General features: G+C 47.7%; 1 protein-coding gene across 1 annotated transcript in view; it reads left to right on the top strand.

The window, feature by feature from the left end:
• The first annotated feature begins 2,498 nt into the window (after positions 1 to 2,498).
• Positions 2,499 to 26,470, top strand: part of LOC122376216 (Ig-like and fibronectin type-III domain-containing protein 1) — a 43,651-nt gene continuing 19,679 nt past the window's right edge. Inside the window, exons 1-3 of the mRNA XM_043355999.1 lie at positions 2,499 to 2,968; positions 21,812 to 21,881; positions 25,911 to 26,140. Coding sequence (XP_043211934.1) covers positions 21,821 to 21,881; positions 25,911 to 26,140 — 291 coding nt within the window. The 5' untranslated portion in view covers positions 2,499 to 2,968; positions 21,812 to 21,820. The remainder of the gene's footprint in view (positions 2,969 to 21,811; positions 21,882 to 25,910; positions 26,141 to 26,470) is intronic.

The following is a 26,470-nucleotide window of genomic DNA, read 5'->3' as shown; positions in this document are numbered from 1 at the left end:
TAGTGTGTATCAATGTTGTATTTGCTGACTTCATCTGTCATTGGGTAACGCCCGTCGGTGATAAAGGTATAAAGGAAATGACATGAAATGAAAGCATGCTAAACTACTGTGGTCCTGGTTTAGGTTAGGTCCATGGTCAGGTCAGGTCCATGGCCCATTAGAGGTCATTGAAGGTAACATTTCGTTATTTTGACAGTTTTCGCCAAATTGCCACATAATTCGGAAATAAATAGAGCTGTCACCCACCCCGCCTTTCTTTTCTTCGGCGGCTGCCATACACATTACACACCGACTCGGGGCGGACGTGTCAGTAGAGAATGAGCTCGCCGGCGGATCATCACTCTAACCTTGGCAGAGGAGCCGATGCACCGAGTACCTACAGACTGCTTAGTGCCTATACTTGACAACGGTCGACGTACAAACGGGGATGGAAGTCAATGGAGTCACAACCGGGAATCGGAGTCAATGGCGTCACAATTCCGGGAAGTGGAGTCAATAGACAGTAGCCGCGTTTACATAGGGTTAGTTGCCAGATAGTGGAATTCAGATACCGAGACATTTATTCCACTAACGAGACATTTCAGACACATTCCGCTGGTTCTGACGACTTATGCGGCCTTCTGGCCGGATAGGTCGTCAGAACTAGCGGAATGTGCCTGAAATGTCTCCTTAGTGGAATAAATGTCTCGGTATCGGAATTCCAATATCTGGCAACTAACCCTATGTAAACGCGGCTAATGACACTCCACACACACGTCCACCGACGGAAGTGCACCGGCGACATTATCGTTGGCTTACGAGGCAGGCTGTGCAAATGCTATCCCGCGCCCTGCTGGGGGGGGGGGTGTTTGAACACCCCCCCTTGTGGTTTTTCGCGAATATCTCAAAAACGGCGGCGCGGAGCGCCGCCGTTTTTGATACACCTTATCATACATCAATTCTACACATGTTGTGAAAATTTCAGACCAAGGTCATTCAAGGTCAGGTCACCAGGTCACTTGAAGTGACCTCACCTCATACAAAGTTTCAATGTCTGTCATAGCTACACCGAGTGACCGATCGCTTTGAAACTTTCAGCGATTGCTAAGAGCAATAGCATGTACAAAATGTATATCTCAGAATTTTGATATCGATGACCTAAGGTCAGGTCAATTTTGCGACCTCCCCATTATAAGTCAATGGGAGAAAATTGAAATGCGCCTCTTTTGGACGAAAGACATTATAAACACTCCCAAACACCGAATTACAAGTGGTTTAGACACACTGAACATGAAAATGGTGTCCGTGACCCTTGTTTATGCCCTGAGGTCATCTTAGGTCACGAATGGTATCTAACAGTTTTTCGCAAATAACTTTCGATAGAGGCATGCTAGAGCGATGAAATCGCCTTAGATGTGTTCAGCTCGACGATACGGATCGACTGATATGCAACATGACCCTTTCCGGTCAGGTCATGACCTTGACCTGAGGTCAAACTTTCAAGTTGACCTTTCAAGGTCAAAGTATAGTTCATTCGATGCGTCTTGACGAGAGGAACACGATGCCGGTAAAAGTAAGCTCGTACGGGGCTTGGGTCAAAAGTTATTGCAGAAAAACTGTTTCCGAAAAAATCGGCTATTTTTGCAGTTTTTGCCCCCTGCAGGCAAAACCGTTGACGTTATGTCAAATCTGAGAGAATTAGGTACTCAGAAAGAACGTTAATAGGGCTATCGAATGCGCTTTTCCGCGGCGCTGTAGCTCTATTGGTTCCCGAGTTATGCGTTGGCTTCTTGGAAAATTTCGACATTCGACCTGGAAATCGGCGAAATTTTGCCTTCAATGACCTCTGGTGACCTGACCTTTGACCTGACCAAAAAATTGACCGAAGTGATTTCGTCATTATTTTTTACGCTCTTTCGAACGCCGCCTTCCGCGTATCGCTACGTGGCCCAGGAGCCGAGTTACAAGGGGGGGTGTTCAAACACCCCCCCCCCAGCAGGGCGTGGAAATCCAGGACCCCCAGCCGGGCGCGGGCTATAGACACCAGCGTGAACAGCTACCTTCAAAACCGTACATGGCTCTTTATGATACGCATAAAGAGGTTGAAGAGGGTGTATGAAATATCCCATGCTCCGATGGGGTAATTCTCTCTCTCTCTCTCTCTCTCTCTCTCTCTCTCTCTCTCTCTCTCTCTCTCTCTCTCTCTCTCTCTCTCTCTCTCTCTCTCTCTCTCTCTCTCTCTCTCTCTCTCTCTCTCTCTCTCTCTCTCTCTCTCTCTCTCTCTCTCTCTCTCTCTCTCTCTCTCTCTCCCCTTCTATTCACTTCCCTCTCTATGCCTCTCTACCCACCTCTCTTTCTCTCTCCCTCTCCGTCTCTCGCAATAAGCGAAGAGCACCTGGAGGTCAGCCGGTGCACCAGCCCCCCCCCCCCCCCCCCCCCCCCTCCCTCCCCCCCTCCCCCACCGGCTCCGTTACCGTACGCCGCCGTCGCAGTCGCTAGCTGTCACGTGCTACGACGCCGCTCAGTTGAGCGACCGATGCCGCCGATGGAGGGTGGCGGAAGAGTGCGCTGTGAATTGTGAGCGGCCCTCTGTGAGTGGAATTGTATTGGAGGTGAACACAGTGCGTCTGAGGAATATCTTCGAACAGGACCTCAGATTTGTGGTTTTCCGAAGGTTTTTGCTTCCGTTTGCAAACTTGTAAATCTGCATCCACGTATTGTTTGCATTAATGCGAGTATTGTTCAAATACGATTCAAATCAAGCTCGTTTTTCCACAGCTCGCTTAAAGCGATGATTTATGACTAAAACAAGAGGTAGTAACGGAAGCATTTTATGAACAACTGAGGTCCTGGTCGAAAATTTCAGTGTCGCCCATAGAGATGGCCCCAGCCTAAAGCGACAAGAGCTCCAGATTTCTGCAACGGAAAGAATAGTCAAGAGTCAGACTGTTTGTCAGCACACTGACAGGGTTTCGAAGGGTCAGTCTGGGTGAGTACCAGCCAACAGCTGAGCTTGGAAGGATTCTGGTGTCGCCCAAGGCTGCCAGTGTTTACATTTGCCTAATCTGCTAGTATTTAATGATAAACTATTTACCTATGCATTTGGCGTTGAACGACTTGCTCCAGTGCGACGTAAAACTTCCAGTCTACACAACACGGTGAGCTATCCTGTACCGTTGAGTTTCCGTTTGTTCGTCGTCTTTCTTACCAACTGCAGGATACAGACTACAGAGCTCTACTCGTATGGTCAATGGTGTACAGGATCTATGTCTATTGTCTATGGCATACCCACTACACAGGTCTACTTTGTTCAGCGCTGAACGCTCGTCCTCGGATAGATTTGCAACGGACGATGTTCTCGCAATAAGGGTGTCATGCGTACGAGTACGACTGCAAGTAGAGCATATATAAACATTGTTTATTAAACAAGAAAACCAATCTTTCGAAACAAGCATGAACGATGGCCAGCGCTCCAAATTGTTGTAGAGATCTTCCTCATGCTTCAATGTATGCAGTTTGCGCTGGATAGCACACACAAAAGACCTTGGGTGTTTGCATGAAAGCGAGCATTCGTGCCGAAAAAAGAATGGTGAAACAATGGGGCCACATGACTCGGAGAAACGGTGACTTTCGGCGAAATGGTACTTCTGAGCTTGTGACAAACGACGGTATTTGATTATGTTTGCTGCGTCCGATGGTAATTTAACCCTCGCCGGACCTATTGGTTTTCTACATACGCGCCGGCCGAGGGGGGGGGGCGGGTACGACCCCCCCCCCCTCGCCGTTTCGCCCCTGGTGGAGCTAGCGCGTCGCGGAAAAAAACGAGCGTGTGCGCCGTTACGAGACGCAGAGATTGGTACCCGATTTTAAGGTCCTAGGTCAACCGGTGACCTCTGAGGTCAGGTCAAGTGCCCCAGGGTACGGTTCAGTTTTGGTGAATAACTTCGCAAAAAACGGCCGCAGAGCGCCGATTTTGGCAGCATCGTGTTCGCCTCGCTCAGGCGCGTCGAATGATATACTTTTTGTCCGGGTCAGGTCAACTTGGGGTGTTGACCTCAGGTCAAGGTCAGGTCATCACCCCCAGGTCACGAAGTTGGTCGAAAGAGGTCATGTCGCATATCATTCGATTCGGCAGGCCTTCCTGAGTCCATTGGTGCCTTTCCCGACTCGCTAGCTCAATTTGATCAAGAGTTATTGACGAAAAACTAATTTGACCTTGATGACGTCATAAATGACGTCACGGAAGGTCAACATTGCAAAAGTGACGCATCTAACCTTGCAAGAAGTGCATCAAATCACGATTCTGTGTGCTTGAGATAGTTGGAGATCGTTCCCGGCGCCAGAATAGCAGTTTGAATTTTTCCCCATTGACTTATAATGGTGAGGTCACGAAAATGACCTGACCTCATATGACCTTTAGGAAAAATCCGAGATATACAAGTTGTGGGACTCATAATGGATATTAGATTCTGCAAGTTTCATTTCCCTGTGACATCTCCTCTGGCAGTGAGGGCGTTGCGAAGTTGCGACATCTGAAAACCGTGCAGAGGTTCACTTATGACGTCATAGGTCAGTGACCTGACCTGACCCAAAAATGCGGTTGGTGTCAAAAGATTCGGCTTGGATCAAAGGTCAGGTATGCCAAGTTTCAGCTCTCTATCGCCAGCATGTTCGGAGCTATCGCGAAAAAACCCTATGGGGGGGGGGGCGGCACCCGCCCCCCCCCCTCGGCCGGCGAGGGTTAATTGGTTTGTACCCTGTAACTGTATTGAGCTAAACAAATCGGTTTATAGTCTGCTATATTGAGTCCAATTTACGTTCTAGACAACAAAGGATAAGTGTCGTCTATGATACTGCCTATGCATATTGCATATATGCGATTGATGTAAGTACAGTCAATGAAATTGGTGTACGGAGCCACTTTTGGTTCTTGTGTATGCATCAATCTATAGAACAAGTCAACCTAATGTTCACGGAACAATTTCACATGACTAGCTAGCACTTAGCAGTCAAAACATAGCACGTGGCACAGATACACACGTTTTTACGCTGGCATGATATTTTTACTACGAACTCCTCTCAAGGGCACGCATGCGTCCAAGGGTTTGACAGCCAGTGTTGCCAGGTCGAGTGATGCCAATACCTCCAGAAAATGTTGTAAAAACCTCTAGAAACCTCTGTTCCATTGCCGCTGATTATAAAGTACATATACCTACCTCCATACCTACCTCCGTATCACAAACCGTGGCGCCGTTTCAAAGCACGCTGCCATCCGCTGCTAGCGCGTGATGACATCACCAAGCCCATTGCTCCAACACTACCAAAGGGTCTGTTCCAGTCGCACCTCCTATAACACCTCTAAACTCCTCCAAGATTGCTTCCCTGTTCCAGTGTCAGATCTAGCCCCTACAAATCAAAGGAGGGCCCTGCTCCAACCTCCTCTATCTTGCCCTTGGAGGAGTTTAAATGTGTTAGGATTGGAAGTGGGACTGGAACAGACCCAAAGTGTGACGTCAGCGCGCTGGCAGCAGCTGGCAGTGGGCTTGGAAACACCCGGTTGTATCCCCAATCAAGATAATTCACTCATCCTTCGCATGCCTTTGCATTTGTCCACATAACATAACTTGGTGGACTTGGTGCCCACCGTGGGCACCAGGTTTACATAGCCTTGGTGCCCACGGTATATCGAGAACTTTTAGCTGCAGCCGGCGGCCAGAGCCTCAATAGTGAAGAAGCCAAAAGTAGGCTTATCGTTTCCATCAATCTGTAATAAAAGTGTGTTTTAAGCATGCAATACTTAAAGATAATAACATGAAATTAAGTACCTAAATAGTTCTCAAGAGACCTTGATGCTAATTGTCTTTTTTGGGATTTTCAGATTACCTCTAGAAAACCCTCTAGAATCCGGCATTTTTCAAAAACCTCCAGGAGCCCCGAAACGCTCCCCTAAAACCTCTAGATCTGGAGGTTTACCTCTAGACCTGGCAACACTGTTGACAGCCATGCTGAGCGCCTGGGCCTATCTTTCCTTCAGATCTGACTAATACCAGCCAATGGCGACACGGCAATGAAACCAGTGCTGTATCTGAGTAGAATGTAACTTGGCAGCTCCAGATCTTCGTCTGTCATCACCCGTGTTACCCCAATCGGACACATGGTCTCAATGGAACAACATGGAGCAGATAGGCGGCAGGGCTCAGCGCTTTTCATACACTTTGCATGTTGGTATTCAGAGATATCGGACGCATCGGCACACACATGCTGAAACATCTGTTAGGGCTCTATCTCGCCTTGTGGTATTGGCAGCGTCCCTCAGTAAATCGTTGCACTTTGTGTGTGACAGTTTCACATTGCGATTCACTGCACGCGTCTCTGATACCGACAGCCCTCCACTGAGGAATGTCGGACGGCTGACCCGCCGGCAGCGGTCTGTTTGATCCGAGATCTGAGATTATCTCCAGCAATCGAACGATCATGATCGTCATGAGGCTTTGGTTCCGGTCAACGTGAGTTTTAAACTAAGCTATTGATTGGAACTGCGAATGGCGTCAGCACTTATGTAGACAACTGTCGCCTGTCAGCTGTCAGCTAAATGCGATGATGGACCATTCACAGAATGGAACTATGTGACGCGTGACAGTGGTGTTGTCAGTAAACAACGCATTTTGAATGGTGTGTTACTTACGTGCACAGTTGCCAAAATGAGCTATTACTCAGTGCTCTATTACTCCGCAGTCCGCGCATACATACTCGTACGTACATACGTTCGTAGTACGTGCATAATGCACATTATGGGGAAGTGGCGTGATCGTAGCGCCAGAAAGTTCACGTCGACGCGTCCATAATCCCCTGTCCAATGTGGTGTGTTCATTGCTGATTGACAGATTAACTCATCATTATCCATCACACATTTGACCTCTCCTTTAGACAGCTCATTCGCGCCCATGTGTGTGTGTCAACTGTCAACACATCATGTGACAAATGCCAGTTTTACCTTATGACGTCTCCTCACTGCGGCCGTATTTAACGCCACGTAACTCTTTATGCCATAGGCCCGCTGTTACGTCAGCGAATCGTCCACCGGAAACTGCGCCCTTCCGGGCTGCCGGAGTCAGCTAATTGGTCATCAGGGGAGTGACATCCTCTGGGATTGAAATTTTCACCCGAAATCCGGAAATGGATGTAGCACTTATGTAGAGTCATGAAAACTTGGAAATAGAACGATCTCCGCTGGTGAGCTTGCCACCCAAATGGAAACGGAAAATGGTACCTAAGCAATATAAGTAGCAACTGAGCAAGAGGGTTGAATGACTACAACGTGATTGCAAACAACATAAATATTAAGTGATTGCAAAGGAAGGAATCACATTAATAACTGAACTGTAAATTGTAATTGCATTGTTTGTGTGGATAGGAGATACGAAGAAATACAGGGTGACACAAAAAAAACCGGTCATCACCAAATTTCGAATAACTTGAGAAGTTTTATTCAGATCATCACCAAACTTCGGCCACTTTAGGTCACAACTCACACCTATGTAGCAGACATCCACCAGTCAATGGGAGAAAATTGAAATGCGCCTCTTTTGGACAAAAGACATTATAAACACTCCCAAACACCGAAGTACAAGTGGTTTAGACACACTGAACATGAAAATGGTGTCCGTGACCGTGACCCTTGTTTATGCCCTGAGGTCATCTTAGGTCACGAATGGTATCTAACAGTTTTTCGCAAATAACTTTTGATAAAGGCATACTAGAGCGATGAAAACGCCTTAGATGTGTTAAGCTCGACGATACGGATCGACTGATATGCAACATGACCCTTTCCGGTCAGGTCATGACCTTGACCTGAGGTCAAATTTTCAAGTTGACCTTTCAATGTCAACTTATAGTTCATTCGATGCGTCTTGACGAGAGGAACACAATGCTGGTAAAAGTAAGCTCGTACAAGGTTTGGGTCAAAAGTTATTGCAGAAAAACTGTTTCCGAAAAAATCGGCTATTTTTGCAGTTTTTACCCCCTGCAGGCAAAACCGTTGACGTTAGGTCAAATCTGAGAGAATTATTCAGAAAGGGCTTTAATAGAGCTATCGAATGCGCTTTTCCGCGGCGCTGCAGCTCTATTGGTTCTCGAGTTATGCGTTGGCTTCTTGGAAATTTTCGACATTCGACCTGGAAATCGGCGAAATTTTGCCTTCAATGACCTTTGGTGACCTGACCTTTGACTTGACCAAAAATTGACCGAAGTGATTTCGTCATTCTTTTTGACGCTCTTTCGAACGCCGCCTTCCGCGTATCGCTACGTGGCCCAGGAGCCGAGTTACAAGGGGGTGTTCAAACACCCCCCCCCCCAGCAGGGCGTGGAAATCCAGGACCCCCAGCCGGGCGCGGGTTAACCGACTGCGCCACCAGGGCCGCTATGAAACTTTTTATGAGGTTAGGTCACTTCAAGTGACCTGGTGACCTGACCTTGAATGACCTTGGTCTGAAAGTTTCACAACATGTGTAAAATTGATGTATGATAAGGTGTACCAAAAACGGCGGCGCTCCGCGCCGCCGTTTTTGAGATATTCGCGAAAAACCACAAGGGGGGTGTTCAACCCCCCCCCAGCAGGGCGCGGGTTAATTAGGAAGAATCCTAGACAGCAATTAACTTCGTTATCAAAAGAAGCTTAGCGATCGCTTGTAGGACAGTTAATTTTAAGATTCACGTTTGAATTATGTAGAGCCCGTCGTATGATTATGAGGGCACGGATCATTGCCTTCCCGATAGCTTCGCCCGGTGAAAACTGAGTTACGTCCTCCTAACAGCTACCCATGTAGAGCGTCAGTGACTCACGACAGTTCCGCCTGCATTCCGTGTTCAAATTACTTGTCGCGCTCTGTCACGAAGGGAAACTACACATGTTTGTCGCCGTGGTGGAAGACGCTTCGAGTGCCGACCTTGATACATAAATTATTGTATAGGCGCTCAGTCAGCTAGGTTGTGTAGGTAGCATGGTAGGAACGACAAAGATATGCTCTGAAGAAAAATATTTCCGGCTATTGAATTCACCAAATATAGATCGTAACAGATTGTGGATAACGTGAATTATGTAGGTACGGACGGTATAGCCAGCGCGAATGATCAGGGTCTCGTTCCTTTAACACCGAGACTCGTCATTTCTCCGTCTGTCTGTCTGTCTGTCTGTCTGTCTGTCTGTCTGTCTGTCTGTCTGTCTTTCTTTCTTTCTTTCTTTCTTTCTTTCTTTCTTTCTTTCTTTTTCTCTCCCTCTCTCTCTCTCTCTCTCCTCTGCCCTTCCTACCTCTTCCTCCCTTCCTTCATACATATGTCCCAACCAAACTGATCAACAAGCTCACTGCGCCACTCTCGTTGGTACCAAAAAATGATGTCACTGTCTGGTCCATTACATCCGCTGTCCTCTGTACGGCGCATGCGCGAACTGCTGGAGGGGGAGGGGTAGGACATAGAGGGAGGGGTCAGGAGTGGGCCTGTCGAGACTTGATAACCTCGACACCAATTATACACTCGACTCGGTGTCAGCGTCAGTAGGACCTGTCTCCAAAACCGGCACTCCGGTGGGTTTCATTCGGGTCAAGGTCGTTCCTCCCAGGCAGTGATGGAATCAGGAAACCACTGCTCGTACGGCGCGGATGGAAGAAAGGTTCCAGACAATACGAGTAGTGACGTATCTCTGAATAGTATGTATCGTAACGCTGCGGGTGGATGACCTCGGCAAAGAGGCACTGCAAACTGGCAAGGAGCAGAGCAGAGAGCAAAGAGCAGATATCGTTTAGACGTATGCATGCGTAACGCCGACTGCATCATCTTGTAGCTTGCAAATCAGCTGACTCAAACAAACACTGCACTGGGAAGTGCGTACTTGCTACACTAATCTCTCGGTTTCCAAATTGCAAGAACGTTAAAAAAGAAATGCTGGCGGCGTTATTTAATATTAAGGAAACTAGACTGACCTCTGAGCACCATCTTGCAGAACATTAATCCGTTCTACAGGGAGGGCAAGGAACGAATGGAAGGACAGGAAGACTTGCACAGTGCACAGCGTCTACAGGACAGTGAGCGGAACAATGACCCGTGCAGATCAGACTGGAGTTATAGACAGTCCCACAGTCCATCTCTCGTACGAATACCAATGCCGGATTATCCACCGGCCGGTGTTATCCGGGGGGATTACCGGCCCTCCCCCCTGGACAGCAGCCGTTTATTGACGATGAGGTCACTGCATGTGCCCCTGCTCCAGGGTCGTAGCCCAACTCAGCCGAGTGTGAGTGACTGCAAATGCTGCAGTCTCGCGGAGGGAGGTTATACTTTGTTACGCTAGCACACTGGAGCAGTGTAGGCGCTTTATCACCTGCTGAAAAATTCAAGGGGAGCTCAGGTACGTGTCGATGGGAGGAGAGAACAAGTTGGCTGATTTTGCAATCGGTCGCGCACATGGCATGATCATGTTCGTAGTCTTGAACCATGTGTGTTTGTGTGTTTGTGTGTGTGTGTGTTCTGAAGAGATGAAGTTTTCCTAGCCGGCGCACCTGCGGGGGGCGATCCCCCCCCCCATCTGAGGTTTTTCGTAAAAAGTGGGAAATCGTGGCGCCACGCACCACAAAATTTAGCGTGGATATTCCCTCACCAATTTTGCTCACTGTACCTCCCAACTCCTAAGCTCAGGTCACTGGGTCACTTCGAACGACCCGACCTCAATTTTTTCTTCTAATTTTGCCACCTTGTCAGAGCCACAGTAGATTAATAAAGTTGGGTTCATATTGCGATACTTAGTGAGAGCGATCTGATAGCTCTGAGACTTGACCTAGAATCAGTGACATTTGGCAAAATCTGTATTAGATAACTACACTGTAAAAAATGCTTAGCATCCTTGTCAAAAAGCAGCCCCCTGTACCGGCATATTTTAAGCAGGCTAATTGGCTGTAAAAAAATAGCACTCGTATCAAAAAGTAGCTCCCTGAACCGGCTTATTTTCAGCAGTCTAAATGGGTGCACCCATTCAGGCTGCTTAACCCGGCGGCCGCTGGGCCTCCGCGCCACCCGCCGGCCGCTGGGGGGGGGGCATATAGTTGCCCCCCCTTTACTTCTGCGACGATATCGTCGCAACGCGAAGAGATAGAGAAGCGAAACTTTGCAAACATCCTCCTGAGTACCTAGCCGAGGTTGTGTCCAAATTTGGTGTCGATCCCATTTGAAATGACGTCACAGTGACGTCATAAGTGAAATTATAGATTTGCGACTCTCATATTCCTCACGATACATCAGATATATGGGACCGAATATAAAGGGTCGATTATTGGTCAGAAACTAGATGGAAGTGTAGTTAGATGTTTTAGGGTGACGGCAGGTGCTGTCTAGTTCATTTACAGTTGAGTTTCATGCTCAGCGTCATCAGAAACGGTCCATATCGGAAAACGACAAAACTTTATGACGTCACTGTGACGTCATCTTAGGTGCTACAACCACCAAACTTTCCGTAAACATTGCCTAGGTATTCATTTGAAGCTATGCCAAGTTTCACGTTCGTAGCTCATCAGGTTTCGGAGATATTTCACAAAACGTAAAGGGGGGGCAACTTTATGCCCCTCAGCGGCTCGTGGGTTAAAATTTTTTTTTTTTTTTTTTTTTTTTTTTTTTTGAATTTTGCATCCCCGCTAGCTCAAGGCTATAGCAGGGGAAGGGAAGTTACTTGCTGGCAATTAGCCAGATCTTTTGTTTTACGTTAAGTTAATTGCCGGCTATTTGATTCCGGCCCAAGAAGCAAAGCAAAGACAAACTTTACGTTAGACCGGCTCATGTGGCGTCCGGTGGGTTGCAAAACAAAGGGAAGGCCAAAAAGGTGCCAGATAGGCGAGACCGATAAATTTGGTTACTTACATAGAGCTTGCTGCTGAGACTTGCTGCTGATTTGTGTGCTGTTGTTTGGTGTGTGTTGTTGTGGGGTGAACTTTACCAGGAAAAGTCCTAACTAGAAAAAACCTGGTGCCTAACCAAGAGGGCAAAAACCTGTGCTTTCAGCCAAAGTACACAGTAAAAAAGCCCTTTCTTTAATTACGTTATATTACGTTACGTTATATCGCTAATGTGTATGTGTGTTTGTGGAGCTATCACCTTCATCCACTCCCGGGGGGCCATGGATGCAAGCCACATAGGCCGCGCCCGGGGTGTCCGGCGATAGCTTCTGTGTCTCGAGTGGGCCTCAACCTTTAAGAGGGATCCCTGTCGAGAACCGCGAGCTTACACACATATATATACACTTGGAAAAGGCGGCGAGAACGAAAACGAATGGAAGCAAAACGAAGCGGATGGAGACGACGATGGGAGATCATAGGAACATCTATATACTGTGTGCAGGGTTTCGATCATATGCTATTGATGAGATTCGAATCACTGAGGAAGGTAAAGAGAAGATCAATTAGATCTGGATGATCATCACCCAGGAGAGTTGGGAGGTCCAGGCTGAGGTTGTGTGTGTTTGTGTAGTGAATGATGGGTTGACGGTATTGGTCGTAGTGTGGGCAGTTGATAAGAAGATGGGCAATGTTGAGTCGGGTGTGTGCGGCGCAGTGTGGACAGCTCGGGGGTGGCTCATTTTTTATGATAAAATTATGTGTTATCTTTGTGTGTCCCAGCCTCAATCTGGCTAGAACTATTTCCTTGAGTCGATTATCTTGATTAGAGGATGTGAAGTTACCAATTTGCGGGTGGATTTCAAAGAGGTGATCGTAGGGAAGAGCCTGCCAATCATACTGGCGCAGGTCTCGGAATGCGTGATTGAGGTGCGAAAGGACGTCTTGATGTGTGCAGCGATCTTCTTTACGATTAGAGAGATTAAGGCTTTGTTTGGCAAGCTCGTCGGCTTTTATGTTTCCCGGGATGCCACTATGTCCCGGGATCCATAGAAGTCTGATGTTGTATCCTATCTTGTTTAGGTGAATTATGTTCTTCTTAATCAGGTATACAATGTGGTGATCGGTTTGATTCTGTGATTTGATTGCTGAAAGTGATGATGCAGAATCAGTGCAGATCACGCTGTTCTTAACTTTTTTCTTTTTGATGTGATTGATAGCATGAAGTATAGCCGCAAGCTCGGCTGAAAAGATAGAGAAAATATCCGGAAGACGACTTGATTTTCTATAATGGGTAGAGAAGACTCCTGCTCCCGATTTGCCGTTCATGACGGATCCGTCAGTGAAGTAGAATGTTGTTTGTTGATGTGTGTGGCAATATTCGAGAAAGAGTTGATTTACTTCTGCTACTGTTACTCTATCTTTTTTCTCATTGAAGAGGTATTCTATATTATCTATGCGATCAAGGTAAGCTGATGTTATAGGGGGAATTGGCAATATCGTTGGAATGGTTATTTGAAAGTGATCAATTACTTTCTGGAGGCGACGAGAGATCAGTGGATAGCGACGCTGATTTGTGAGTGACGAGTTCGATTGGGTGTTTGTGAGAATTTGGTAGGCGATATCATCTGGGCGGGAGGCACATCGTATATAATAGCGCAGCAATAGGAATTTGCGGCGCCTGTCAAGTGTGGGTATGTTTGTGTCTATGTGTAGGGCTGTTATTCTCGTAGTGCGCAGGGCACCAGTGATGATTCTGAGTGCATGATTCTGTATTGTTTGCAATTTGTCAATACGGCTCGAAGCTATATCATCGTATAAGAAACTGTTATAATCCAAGATTGGACGAATTAGGGTTACGTAGAGTTGCGTGAGTGTGCGTCGGTCCGCACCCCACTTTCTGCCTGCGATGCATTTCATAATGTTGATTCTTCTGGTACACCTTTGTACCAGATCCTCAATGTGAGCGTTGAAGTTAAGTGTGTAATCAAGAGTTATTCCTAGAAATTTGTGTTTTTGTACGTATTTGATTGGTTTGTTATCTAGTGTGAGGTTTCGCCATTTGTCACGTAGCAAACGATGGGAGAATATCACTGCGACAGTTTTGCTAGGTGAGATCGTAAGACCCCACTTCTTGCACCATTTTCCTATGTTATTAAGTGAGTGTTGTATTTGTTCGATTCCAATGTTAGGGTTATGATGAGTATACCAGAGTGCTATATCATCAGCGAAGAGAGAGTGCTTAATATAAGATGGTTCATCATCGAAAATATCATTTATCATTATTGTAAAAAGTGTAGGCGATATGACGCTGCCCTGTGGTAGGCCATGTTCTAGAATGTAATCTGGTGAGTATGTGTTCCCACACCTAACCTGGAAGGTGCGATTAGAAAGAAAGTTACTGATGAAATGGGCCATATGACCCCGTATGCCTGTTTTGTGTAGTTTAATAAGTAGAGCTTTCCTATTTACTTTGTCGAATGCATTCTTGAAATCAATGAATACTGCTACTGTGTACTCTTTACGTTGGTATCCAATCTGTATCGAGTTAATAAGATGTGTTATGTTACTGGATACTGACTTCCTAGGTCTGAAACCTGTTTGATATGGAGAAAGTAGATTATTGGACTCCAGATAAGCCCTAATTCGTCCATTAACCATTCTTTCCATTAGTTTTGATGCACAGCTTGTGAGGGATATTGGGCGATAGTTTGCAGGATCAGAATGTTGTTTGCCATTTTTAAGGATTGGGATAATAATGCTTCTGCGCCAGGATGGAGGATATGAATTGCTTTCCCAGAGTTGATTTATATTAGCCAGGAGAGTTGCAAGTCCAGATTCAGGGAGATTTTTGAAGAATTGGTATGCGACCTGATCTGGACCGACCGATGTGTTTCCACATTTGGCAAGTGATGAGTGAAGCTCATGTTCTCTGAATGGTGCATTGTATTGTTCGTTGTTGAGTGAGTCGAATGAGAGTGTACTGAGGTGTGTATCAAGTGTTGTGGTGAATTGTGGTGGGTATTGCTGTTCAGAAGAGATATTGGCGTAGTGGATAGCAAATTGAATAGTTACTTCTGAGGGGATGATGTAATGTATGTTGTTAATGTAAAGGTGGGGTACCTTGTAATAGGTGCGATTTTTAGTGAAACATTTAATCAGGGACCATATTTTCGAAAGAGGGGTAAATCTATTAAAAGTGTTAGCAAATTGCTGCCAGCTTGAGCTTTTGGCTTTCAAAATAATTTCACGTGATTCTCGTCGAGCCTTACGAGCTGCCTCCGCGTGTGCGTCGCAGATGCATCGTCTAAAGACACGCATTGCTCGCCTTCGAAGTGCTACTGCTCTTTGACAATCAGAGTTCCACCAGGGAGAATTTTTGTCGGGGATGGGGGGTCGAGTGAGAGGAATCGTCTGTTTTGCTACGTTAAGTATCATGTCAAGGAAAGTGTTAATATCTTTAGGGGGATCTCTACATTCTACGTTAATGTGTTTTTGAAAGTTAGCCCAGTCGGCTTTCCGAAAATTCCATCTTGGGAGAAAGTTAAAATTTGTTTGTTCTGAAGGAACATCAATGGAGTAGTGCAAAGGGAAGTGATCACTAAATAGGGTATCATCTGCAGTGTATTGGGTGAAAAGTGTCGCGGTGTTTGTGTCCGTGATAGCGAAGTCGATGACGCTATGTGAGGCTTCGCCATTAGAAATGCGTGTGTGTGTTGGTACTCTGTTTGTGAGTGGTATCAAATCAAGTGCTTCTATTACGTTAAGTATTTGTCTGCCTCTTGTGTCGTTGCGTGTGCATCCCCATGTTAGATTTTGGGCGTTAAAGTCTCCCATTATGATAAAAGGAGGGGAGAGCTGGGAAATCAATTCGGAGAGGTGTTTAGGATTCAATGGGTAGGTAGGAGAGAGGTAGATAGAGAGGACAGTTAGATCACGCTGTGCTATTTTTACTTTAGCTCCTACAACGTTAAGCGTTGTATTGAGATGAATTTGGTGGTGCAAGATATTATTTGAGATATAAAGCGCCGAGCCGCCCCGGCGAGGTGTTTCATTTACGTTATCTGTATACAAAGAATAGTCACGAATGTTGAAATTATAATTAGTCGAGTCAGAGTCTATGAATCTGGTTTCTTGGATGGCGGCAAGTAACGGTTTATTATGCAAGATATAGTTCTTGAATTCCCCCCAATGAGATACCAGCGAGCTGGTATTCCATTGGAGAAAGAATTCAGGCCGTGATTGTTCAGTGTGGTTACTCATGTTTGCTTATTTATGTTTTACTGAGAGACGGGTCATGGGTCGGGCCCGGCTGACCGTCTCCGACTCTGTGTCAGTGGCGGGTTCAGATGGTGGGATGGAGTGTGTGGGTGAGGTGGCAGCGCTGGTCCCCGTCCGCTCGGACAGAGGCGAGTCCGGCTCCAGTGTCGTGGTTGGTGACGCGTCCGGTGTCTGTGAGGGTGTGGTCTGTGGTCGTGGTGGTGTTCGTGGTGGGGTCGGAGGGCGCTGGGCACTCCGCACCGGTGGAGGGGGACGCGGCGGTGTCTGTGTGGGTGTGGTCTGTGGTCGTGGTGGTGTTCGTGGTGGGGTCGGAGGGCGCTGGGCGCTCCGCACCGGTGGAGGGGGAGGTGGCGGCCTCGCCGGCGGAGGCGTGTCCTCGCTTGTTTGTGTTGGGCGCGGAGGGCGTGGGCGCGGCGGCGGGACCTTTTCGCGGACTGCCGGGAGCGGGGGCCACTCAGCTGGATCCAGTGTGACTGTTGCGTTCGTTGTGCGGCTGTTCTGTTTCATGTGGTGCTCCCTGGCTGCCTGTCTTGTGGCCTCCCGGTGCCAACGGCTTGCATCTTTGACAACGGGGCACCCCTTATCCCAAGACGGATGAGGCCCTCCGCAACTGAAGCAAAGAGGGGGAGCCTTACACCCTTCCGTCGGGTGCTCCTCGGAACAGCGTCCGCACCGCGGTTTGCGGCGACGACACGCCCGCGCACTGTGGCCATACATGAGACAGTTTTTGCAGGGGCGAGGGGCGTAGACCCACGGCGTGATCGGGACTCTCAAGTAGCCGCAATACACGACTTGCGGGAGGTCCCGCCCGGCGAACCATAGTCTTATTGTGGGGTTAGGACCCATCTTTTCGATGTTGTTGGACCTGAGCCTTTCGACTTTGATGACGCCTTGCTCCTTGAGTTCGTCGAGGAGCTCAGCGTTGCTGAGCTCCGTCAGCGCCTCGCTCCTGAGAGCACCTTCCACTGAGTTCAGTCGGTGGGCGAGTTGGGTTGTCACGGGTTGGTCGGTGAACGTCGTCATGTTGAGGAGGATCTCTGTCTGCTCTTTGTTTTTCGTTTGGATCAGAAGGGACCCGGACTGTACGGCCTTAGCCGAGGTGACGGGGCCGCACAGGCGATCCAAGGACCGCTTGATGGTAAACGGGTTGCTGTTTTTGAACGTTAGGTTGTTGGTGGTTTTTTTTACCAGCACGAAAGCTGGGCCGTCAGGGATGGTTTCGGAGGGGGGCAGTGAGGCCGCCCCCTCATCCTGGTAGAAAGGCATGTTACTCTGGTTAATAAGCAGTTTCAATCAGCTTAAATCTTTCATTTGGTCCCAAATGCTTTGACCTGCGCTGGTTTCTCTTGGCGAGGCAGCCCGAGAGGTCAGCAACGTACCGCGAGTCATCTGACCTGTCTAGATAGAACAGCTCCATACCGGCCGCAGACGGTTATGAGCGGTTTCAGTCGCATTTCGTCACATGACGCATGGTTGATTATGCATTATGCATGTTGCAAACATGTGTTAACACCATCTGCCGCGAACTGCCGCTAACGTGCGCTGTAACGGTGACATATCGCGGTCTGTTGTGGTGACGGTTCAGTAATTGATGCAGCAATGACGGTTCAGTAATCGATCCAGCAATGACGGTTCGGTAATTGATGCAGCAATGACGGTTCAGTAATCGATCCAGCAATGACGGTTCAGTAATCGATCCAGCAATGACGGTTCAGTAATCGATCCAGCAATGACGGTTCAGTAATCGATCCAGCAGTGACGGTTCAGTAATCGATCCAGCAATGACGGTTCATTAATCGATCCAGCAATGACGGTTCAGTAATCGATCCACCAAGGCGGTAGGTAGGTACCGGATGTTACAGAATATGCGGCATGCGCACGGATCAAAGAAAATGGATATGGTATCTGATCCCACGGACCCTGATCTCGGATCCGATTAAGACATAGGTGTAACTCTTTGATTTGTATTTAACCCGCGCACCGACGGGGGTCTGCGCCAACTTAGTACCGACGGGGGGGGGGGCGGATGACCGCCCCCCCCCCCTGAGATCTCGAGAACGAAGCAAGATAGCGACAAGCGGTAAACGGCATCGGATACGCACGGACAAGGTCTACAATTTTTACTAAGGTCATTTTCAGGTCAGGTCAAAGATGACGTCACAGGGGTCGAAAAAGTCAAAATGGCGGCGCTAGATATGGAGAGGGTTTTTCTCGAATAACTTTCGAAGTAGTCAAGATAGGAACAAACTAAGGGCGTCATCGTGATCCTCTCGTCAATCCACATCGAATGATATATATGTTGACCTCGAAAGGTCAAGGTCAAAGGTTGACCTCAGGTCACGTGACCTCGAGGTCATCATGTATATCATTCGATGCGTCTTGACGAGCTGAACACAATGAGACCATCCGCGCGGCTGTATCTTGTTCCTGTAAGGAGTTATTGGCAAAAAACCTTTGGTGACCTTTGATGACGTCACATGACCTTACAGCTGCCCAACAGCAAAACAGACCTCAAGGTAGTGAAGGTTGATCGTATGTGAAGTCATGTATGGTATATGGGGCCATTCCGACCCGTTTTAGTGGTAAAAACAGGGAGTTGATTTTTCCCCCATTGACTTATAATGGGGAGGTCGCGAAATTGACCTGACCTTAGGTCACCGACATCAAAATTCCGAGATATACAAATTGTAGCTACTAATGACCTAATAACATCCTGCGACTTTCAAAGGCCTCCGACATCTACTGTAGCTCTGGCACGGTGACAAAGTTGCAAAAAAGTGACTTGAGGTTGGGTCATTCAAAGTGACCTGGTGACCTGACCTTAAAAGTTAGGAGGTTCAAACTTGCACACCATGTGTAAAATTGATGAGAGAATAGTCATACCAAATTTCGCGGCGCCGCGGTTTTCCCGCTATCCGCGAAAAACCTCAGGGGGGGGGGCGGATATCCGCCCCCCCCCGTCGGTGCGCGGGTTAATAAAAATGCCAAGTTTAACCCTCGCCGGACCTATTGGTTTTCTACATACGCGCCGGCCGAGGGGGGGGGCGGGTACGACCCCCCCTCGCCGTTTCGCCCCTGGTGGAGCTAGCGCGTCGCGGAAAAAACGAGCGTGTGCGCCGTTACGAGACGCAGAGATTGGTACCCGATTTCAAGGTCCTAGGTCAACCGGTAACCTCTGAGATCAGGTCAAGTGCCCCAGGGTACGGTTCAGTTTTTGGTGAATAACTTCGCAAAAAAACGACCACAGAGCCGCGATTTTGGCAGCATCGTGTTCGCCTTGCTCAGGCGCGTCGAATGATATACTTTTTGTCCGGGTCAGGTCAACTTGGGGTGTTGACCTCAGGTCAAGGTCAGGTCAGCACCCCCAGGTCACGAAGTTGGTCGAAAGAGGTCATGTCGCATATCATTCGATTCGGCAGGTCTTCCTGAGTCCATTGGTGGCTTTCTCGACTCGCTAGCTCAATTTGATCAAGAGTTATTGACGAAAAACTAATATAACCTTGATGACGTCATAAATGACGTCACGCAAGGTCAACATTGCAAAAGTGACGCATCTAACCTTGCAAGGAGTGCATCAAAGCATGATTCTGTGTGCTTGAGATAGTTGGAGATCGTTCCCGGCGCCAGAATAGCAGTTTTCATTTTTCCCCATTGACTTATAATGGTGAGGTCACGAAAATGACCTGACCTCATATGACATTTAGGAAAAATCCGAGATATACAAGCTGTGAGACTCATGATGGATACTAGATCCTGCAAGTTTCATTTCCCTGTGACATCTCCTCTGGCAGTGAGGGCGTTGCGAAGTTGCGACATCTGAAGACCGTGCAGAGGTTCACTTATGACGTCATAGGTCAGTGACCTGACCTGACCCAAAAATGCGGTTGGTGTCAAAAGATCCGGCTTGGATCAAAGGTCAGGTATGCCAAGTTTCAGCTCTCTATCGCCAGCGTGTTCGGAGCTATCGCGAAAAAACCCTATGGGGGGGGCGGCACCCGCCCCCCCCCCCTCGGCCGGCGAGGGTTAAGAATATATTCTGGACATTGTTTTCAATGAATTTCTCCGATATTATGAGCATACGGTCAATTTCACCATTTTTATTTATTACAATCATGCTCAAAGAAACGTTGTATCGCATAACCCGCGCCCTGGTGGGGTCTGTTTATAACGCGACCTGGTGGGGGGGGGGGGGCTATTTTTTGCCCCCCCCCCCTCGTATCTCCGAAACTACTGGACGGATCCGAAAAATTCAAACGGAGTTCGAAAGGCCTGTCAAATTTGTTGAGGGAAACCAAATTTTATTGACCTCGGGGTCACCGATGACGTCACAGGTCAGGTCAAAGATGAAATGTTTCACCGTTCACGGGTCTTCTAGGGAATGCGCTATAACACCGAGGAAAACGCATTTTGTCGGGAATCAGCGATAGGGCGTCAGTTGCCTAGTAGATATGTTGCTGTTAGAGGTCACTGGTCATACGAGGTCAGGTCACAGGTCAGGTCACCAAAGGTCACCAAGGGTCACCACATGAACCCAACTTTACTAAGGTTATGCGATGCATGTTTTATGGTCAGTTTTTCATTTCCAACTCAATAATGTTGGTTATAAGACCATCAGGTACGGTTTAGGTCACTTTCTGGTGGAGGTCAGGTCAAGGTCAGGTCAAAAAAGGTCAAATTTCAAAGTTGATATTTTTGCATAAAATGGGTATTGATTCGATGCAGCTCGTCACGGGGAGTCTAATGGTGGTCTTTGTTTTGCGCTACGAGGTCTAGAATTGCTGAAAATTGAGTTTGAAAATTTGACGTCATCAATTTTGAACAGTTGTTTCGCTATAACTTGGCCAAAAAAAAGAGGTTTCGATCTCAAATTTGCTATGTAGATAGAAGGCGGTAAGGACTATCACATATATTCCGGTTTTTTCGAAATTCAAAAAACTTTTTGGATTTTTTGGCTATTATATTCAAAAAATCTATTTTTTATTTTTGGGGGTCAAAATCCAACAATTTCAAAAATCCGAGATAGCAGTTTTGTAGCCCTGTCCATTCAACAGCTTTTATGTCTGTATCATTTTTCTGTATTTGCAAAGCTATAGGCCTGACAGCTCTTCCCGCGAAACCCTTTTTTGGGTCGAAAACGGCAGAACATGACGTCACTCTGACGTCATTTCCGGCCAACCTATCATAGCCTTTGGAAAAATTTTTGGTCACAATGTGTAAAATTGATGTCCGGGAGGGTACTGAAAGTTTGGTGACGATCGGCGCAGTGGTTCTGGAGATATATTGAAAAGTCTGGAGGGGGGGCAAAAAATAGCCCCCCACCAGGTCGCGGGATAAAGCTCTTTGATTTGTCGCGAAATTCATCGGAATGATAGATCCGAACATAACGTTTGCCTAGAGATCCGGTGAGATCATAGATCCTTACACAATTTTAATCTGCTTTTCTGGCATTGTGCTTTATTTTGCGTATCTATGCAAAGGAAGCGGTTTATGATATCTTTTGGATTATTTGCATTATTTTTCGTTAACCGGTATTTTATGTGACAACGTACGCTATTAGGTAGCGGCATTTTTCTCTGAAGACCCCGAGATTCGCCAATATTATGTCTCGTGGCTCGTATAAATAGATCCGTCATCTGTCATAAGCACGTCATGACGGCCGTCTGTGTATGTACCGCCAGGTATCCGGAATGTGTCCACTCCAGCTCAGGGCCCTGGTGGTGATCGCCGCACTCTCCGCCATCCCAGCTGGTGAGTTCAACTGCCAACGTCATCAGAGCTAGTATCGCCCGTAAAATGTCTGTAAGCAGGCAGCAGCCCATGAATAAACATTGGATATAAACAAGCTAGCATATTGAGGCTGCTTGGCAAAGTGTTTTGATAGGCGGGTAAAAGAGTGTAGCATCCGTGTTCAGATGAAGACATGTTGGTCGGATGAGTACATATATCGTGCAAGGTAATCATATTGTCCTAATTCTTAGGTGTTGTTTTTATCCGCTGGGACTGAGAGCGTGAGATGATGTTTTTCGTACTCCAGCGTAGATGGGTAGCCATACGGCTGCCACGGTTGACAGTGATGACATCAGTCATCTTTTGGAAGCTCGTTAAAAATTTGGGCTATATGGGGATTCGAACCTCGGACCTTTGGATTAGCGCTCCAATGCTCTACTTCTGAGCTATACAGAAACATCACCTCACACATTGTCCTAACTTCTGTATACTCCCTCGGTGAAGTATTTTAGGCTCAAAACGCACCATTGCACGCAGCAGACAGCACGATTCGTTGACGTTTGTTTTAGCTGCTAAATGTTTGACTTGCATGACACGCTAGGCCACTGTTTGATGACTGCTGATTTTTCCCGGTGCACGCATCCTATACGCAGAACTGACCCGGACACAGCGCGCTGCGGCAAAACGACATACATTGTCCTTATCGCTTGCTCAATCGCACGAGTACATACACCGCGCAGTTGGTATATAATTATAGCACTGCAACACAATATGTGATATGATATATAATAGCATTGACGGAGGTGTAATGATCATTGTTAGGTGTCTATGCTTTTGTGGTAAAGCTTTCTGGACTTAGTTCACCTCCCTTATGCGAACTGTAATAATTTGTTACATAGACCATTATATACCACTTCAACTACCACTTGATAGGTATAAAGTGGTCTATGTTTGTTATTTATTCATTACGGAGCGAGCGAAGCGAGCGCAGTCTTTCCTTAGATTAACGGAAATTTCTGAGTATGAGCGGCCGGCCGGCCGTGGTCACGATTTTGCGACGTCGAACTGAGGCTCGGCCCGACGTCGGCCGAAATTCGGTTCAACCTCGGCCCGACATCGGCTGGACGTCGGGCACGCCCTCATGTACCGACGTCCAGCCGAAGTCCAGCCGACGTCGGGCCGAGGTCGTTTGCCGAGGTTGACGAGATCGTTTGTCGTTGGACCGACGGGACCGACATCGGCATGTTTACTGGGACAACGCGCCAAAAGCGTCAGCCGGCGACGGGATTCGAACCACGTGTCATTTGAACGCGAGGCTAGTGCGCTAGCCGCTAACCACTACACCACGCAGCCAGCTAGTAGCGAAATCTGTTTGTTTTGTTCCTTATGCCCTTTCGGTCTGGCAAGACCATGTCAGAGCCGGAAGGATGATAGGGATTAGCCCTCGCCGGCCGAGGGGGGGGGGGGCGGGTGCCGCCCCCCCCCCCATAGGGTTTTTTCGCGATAGCTCCGAACACGCTGGCGATAGAGAGCTGAAACTTGGCATACCTGACCTTTGATCCAAGCCGCATATTTTGACACCAACCGCATTTTTGGGTCAGGTCAGGTCACTGACCTATGACGTCACAAGTGAACCTCTGCACGGTCATCAGATGTCGCAACTTCGCAACGCTCTCACTGCCAGAGGAGATGTCACAGGGAAATGAAACTTGCAGGATCTAGTATCCATTATGAGTCTCACAACTTGTATATCTCGGATTTTTCCTAAATGTCATATGAGGTCAGGTCATTTTCGTGACCTCACCATTATAAGTCAATGGGGAAAAATGAAAACTGCTATTCTGGCGCCGGGAACGATCTCCAACTATCTCAAGCACACGGTTCTGCGACACCTGAGCGAACGTCATTTCAGCGAACGACATTTGAGCGAAACATTTTCAGCGATTATCAATTTAAGCGATTGGCTTTTTCAGCGATTGTCAAGTCGGCGAATTCAATCACAGCGATTATCAACTTTAGCGAGGACCAGAATCAGCGAAACCAGATTGAGCGAACATATGGTGGTCAGTGGGAGACCAGTTGAGCGATGCAGTTACAGCGAATGACCGAACGCGACGAAAGTCAATCATTTGCTACTTTTCGGAAATTATTGCACCTCTTTACGTATCATTTGAATTTTGAAGAAACATATGTACATCGGATGACCAACAAGGGGTGCATGGGAGGGGAAGGAGGCGGGCAAAATTTGAATTGAAAATGTGGAACGTGAGAGATAAGGCGACGGAAGGAATGCCAAGGACCAATAACAAACTAGAGAGATGGCACAGGGGAATCCAGTCTATGTTTCAGGGACCTCACCCAAATATCTGGAAATTCGTACGGTGCTTGGGGCAAGAACAAATTTTACAACATGGGGAACTGATCCAACTTCAAGCGGGGCAATTTTGCGAAAAAAGCACAAGCAATATTGATCTCTGAACAAACGTTTGGTCACCATTATTGACAAAGAGCAGGGTGGGTTGGGGGGGGGGGGGGTGAAATTGAACCGTTGGAATTTTTGACAAATGTAGCATTAAAATTGGAGCTCAATGCCTGACCTTTGAACGCGCGACATCCGCCATCCAGTACCGGATAACCATGAGAAATTCCGGAAACATTCGTACGCATACGCTCGCAAAAGAAAAAAATCCACCGTTACAGGACGATGAAATGTTTCGCTGAACTGACAGTCGCTCAAATTGTAGTCGACGAAATATATGTCGCTGAAACATAGCTTTCGCTAAAATTGATAATCGCTATATTTGATAATCGATGAACTTGATAATCGCTGAATTGCCATTCGCTGAAAATGGTTCGCTCAAATGACGTTCGCTCAAATGACACTCGCTAAAGTCGCTCGCACCGCAAGCACACAGAATCGTGATTTGATGCACTCCTTGCAAGGTCAGATGCGTCACTTTTGCAATGTTGACCTTGCGTGACGTTATTTATGACGTCATCAAGGTCATATTAGTTTTTCGTCAATAACTCTTGATCAAATTGAGCTAGCGAGTCGGGGAAGCCACCAATGGACTCAGGAAGATCTGCCGAATCGAATGCTATGCGACATGACTTCTTTCGACCAACTTCGTGACCTGGGGGTGCTGACCTGACCTTGACCTGAGGTCAACACCCCAAGTTGACCTGACCCGAACAAAAAGTATATCATTCGACGCGCCTGAGCGAGACGAACACGATGCTGCCAAAATCGCGGCGCTGCTGCGGGATAAAGTTTCCCGTCCAGTCCGGATTAGGGGGTTGCGGCATGGAGGAGGATTTGACTTTCCTGAGGATGTTTTGAATACAGAAGCTCTTGAAACATGACACATGCATTTTATGTTATTTTAACGGTAAAAACAGCGGCCGATGTCGGTCTGACGTCGCCCCGACGTCAGCCCGACGTCGGCTGGACCTCAGCAATTGATCTCGGTCCGACGTCGGCCCGACGTCGGCTGGACCTCGGCTGGACGTCGGTACATGCGGGCGTACCCGACATCCAGCCGACGTCGTACCGAGGTCGGACCGACGTCGGGCCGACGTCGGCATGCCGACGCCGAGATGCCGACGTCACCCCGATGTTTGCCGACGTCGGGCCGACGTTGGCATGTTTATACTGGGGTGGTCTTACTTGAGCCCTGGACTACGGCTTAATTTTGTTCGCTGACCTGTACCTATCATGGCCTGGCGTCTGGACCTTGTTATAGACAGATCCAGAAAGGCGTTTTCAGACGCTGAGGGGGCATAGCCTAAAAAAAATTCTCCAAATTCCAAAATCACATTTTTATTACTTTGCACTGCTGGTCAGCTAAGGTTAATTTGTTTGCTATGAAAATTGTTGAGTTTTTCTAGTTTTTTTTTTCGAGAAAAACGGCACATCATCGTTGATTTCTGTGTGAGGAGGGGTAGCTCGTTCAAATTCCCGTAGGATCCGCCGGTGGGCCCTGTGCCCTGTGTTCGTGCCCTGACCTGTGGCTGTGTTCTGACCGGCTGCCCGACCGCCCGTTGTCCCAGAAGTGTTGCCGGCTGCCCCGAGTCTGCAGGTGGCAGCACTGTCGCCGACCGCGCTGCAGGTCACGTGGCAGCCCGGTCAAGGTCACGTGGCAGCGCTGCCCGCTGATTGGTTCGTGGTGACTGTGACGCCTTTGCGCTCCTTCGACCCAGACAAGATGGCACTGTTGCCTAGCAACGAGACGGTGATCGACCCCGCGAATGCTGTGGACGAAACTGTACATATGTTTAATGTGAGTAGTTGAGTGCAACGAGTTGGCTATGTCTGTGACGTCCAACGACTTCACATCGCCAGTTTGTACACCATTAGAGGAAGGTCACAACATTACTGTGAATAGGATTAGGTATGCACCATTATGATGCTTTCACTAATGAATTTATTCTTGGAAAGATCTTTTAAACCAGATTAGGTACTGCCAGCCAATCGTGCTGGGTATATCTTGTGATATTGAGAGGAAGAGGGGAAGTGAGAGCGGGAGCAAGTGAATGAGTGAGAGTGAGTGAGTGAGTGAGTAAGTGAGTAAATGGTTGAGTGGGTTAGAGGGAGGGAGAGAGACGCCTCT

The sequence above is a fragment of the Amphibalanus amphitrite genome, unplaced genomic scaffold, assembly GCF_019059575.1.
Source record: "Amphibalanus amphitrite isolate SeventyFive unplaced genomic scaffold, NRLGWU_Aamphi_draft 002055F_arrow, whole genome shotgun sequence".
NCBI lineage: Eukaryota > Metazoa > Arthropoda > Thecostraca > Balanomorpha > Balanidae > Amphibalanus > Amphibalanus amphitrite.
This window is presented reverse-complemented; position numbering and strand designations above follow the sequence as displayed.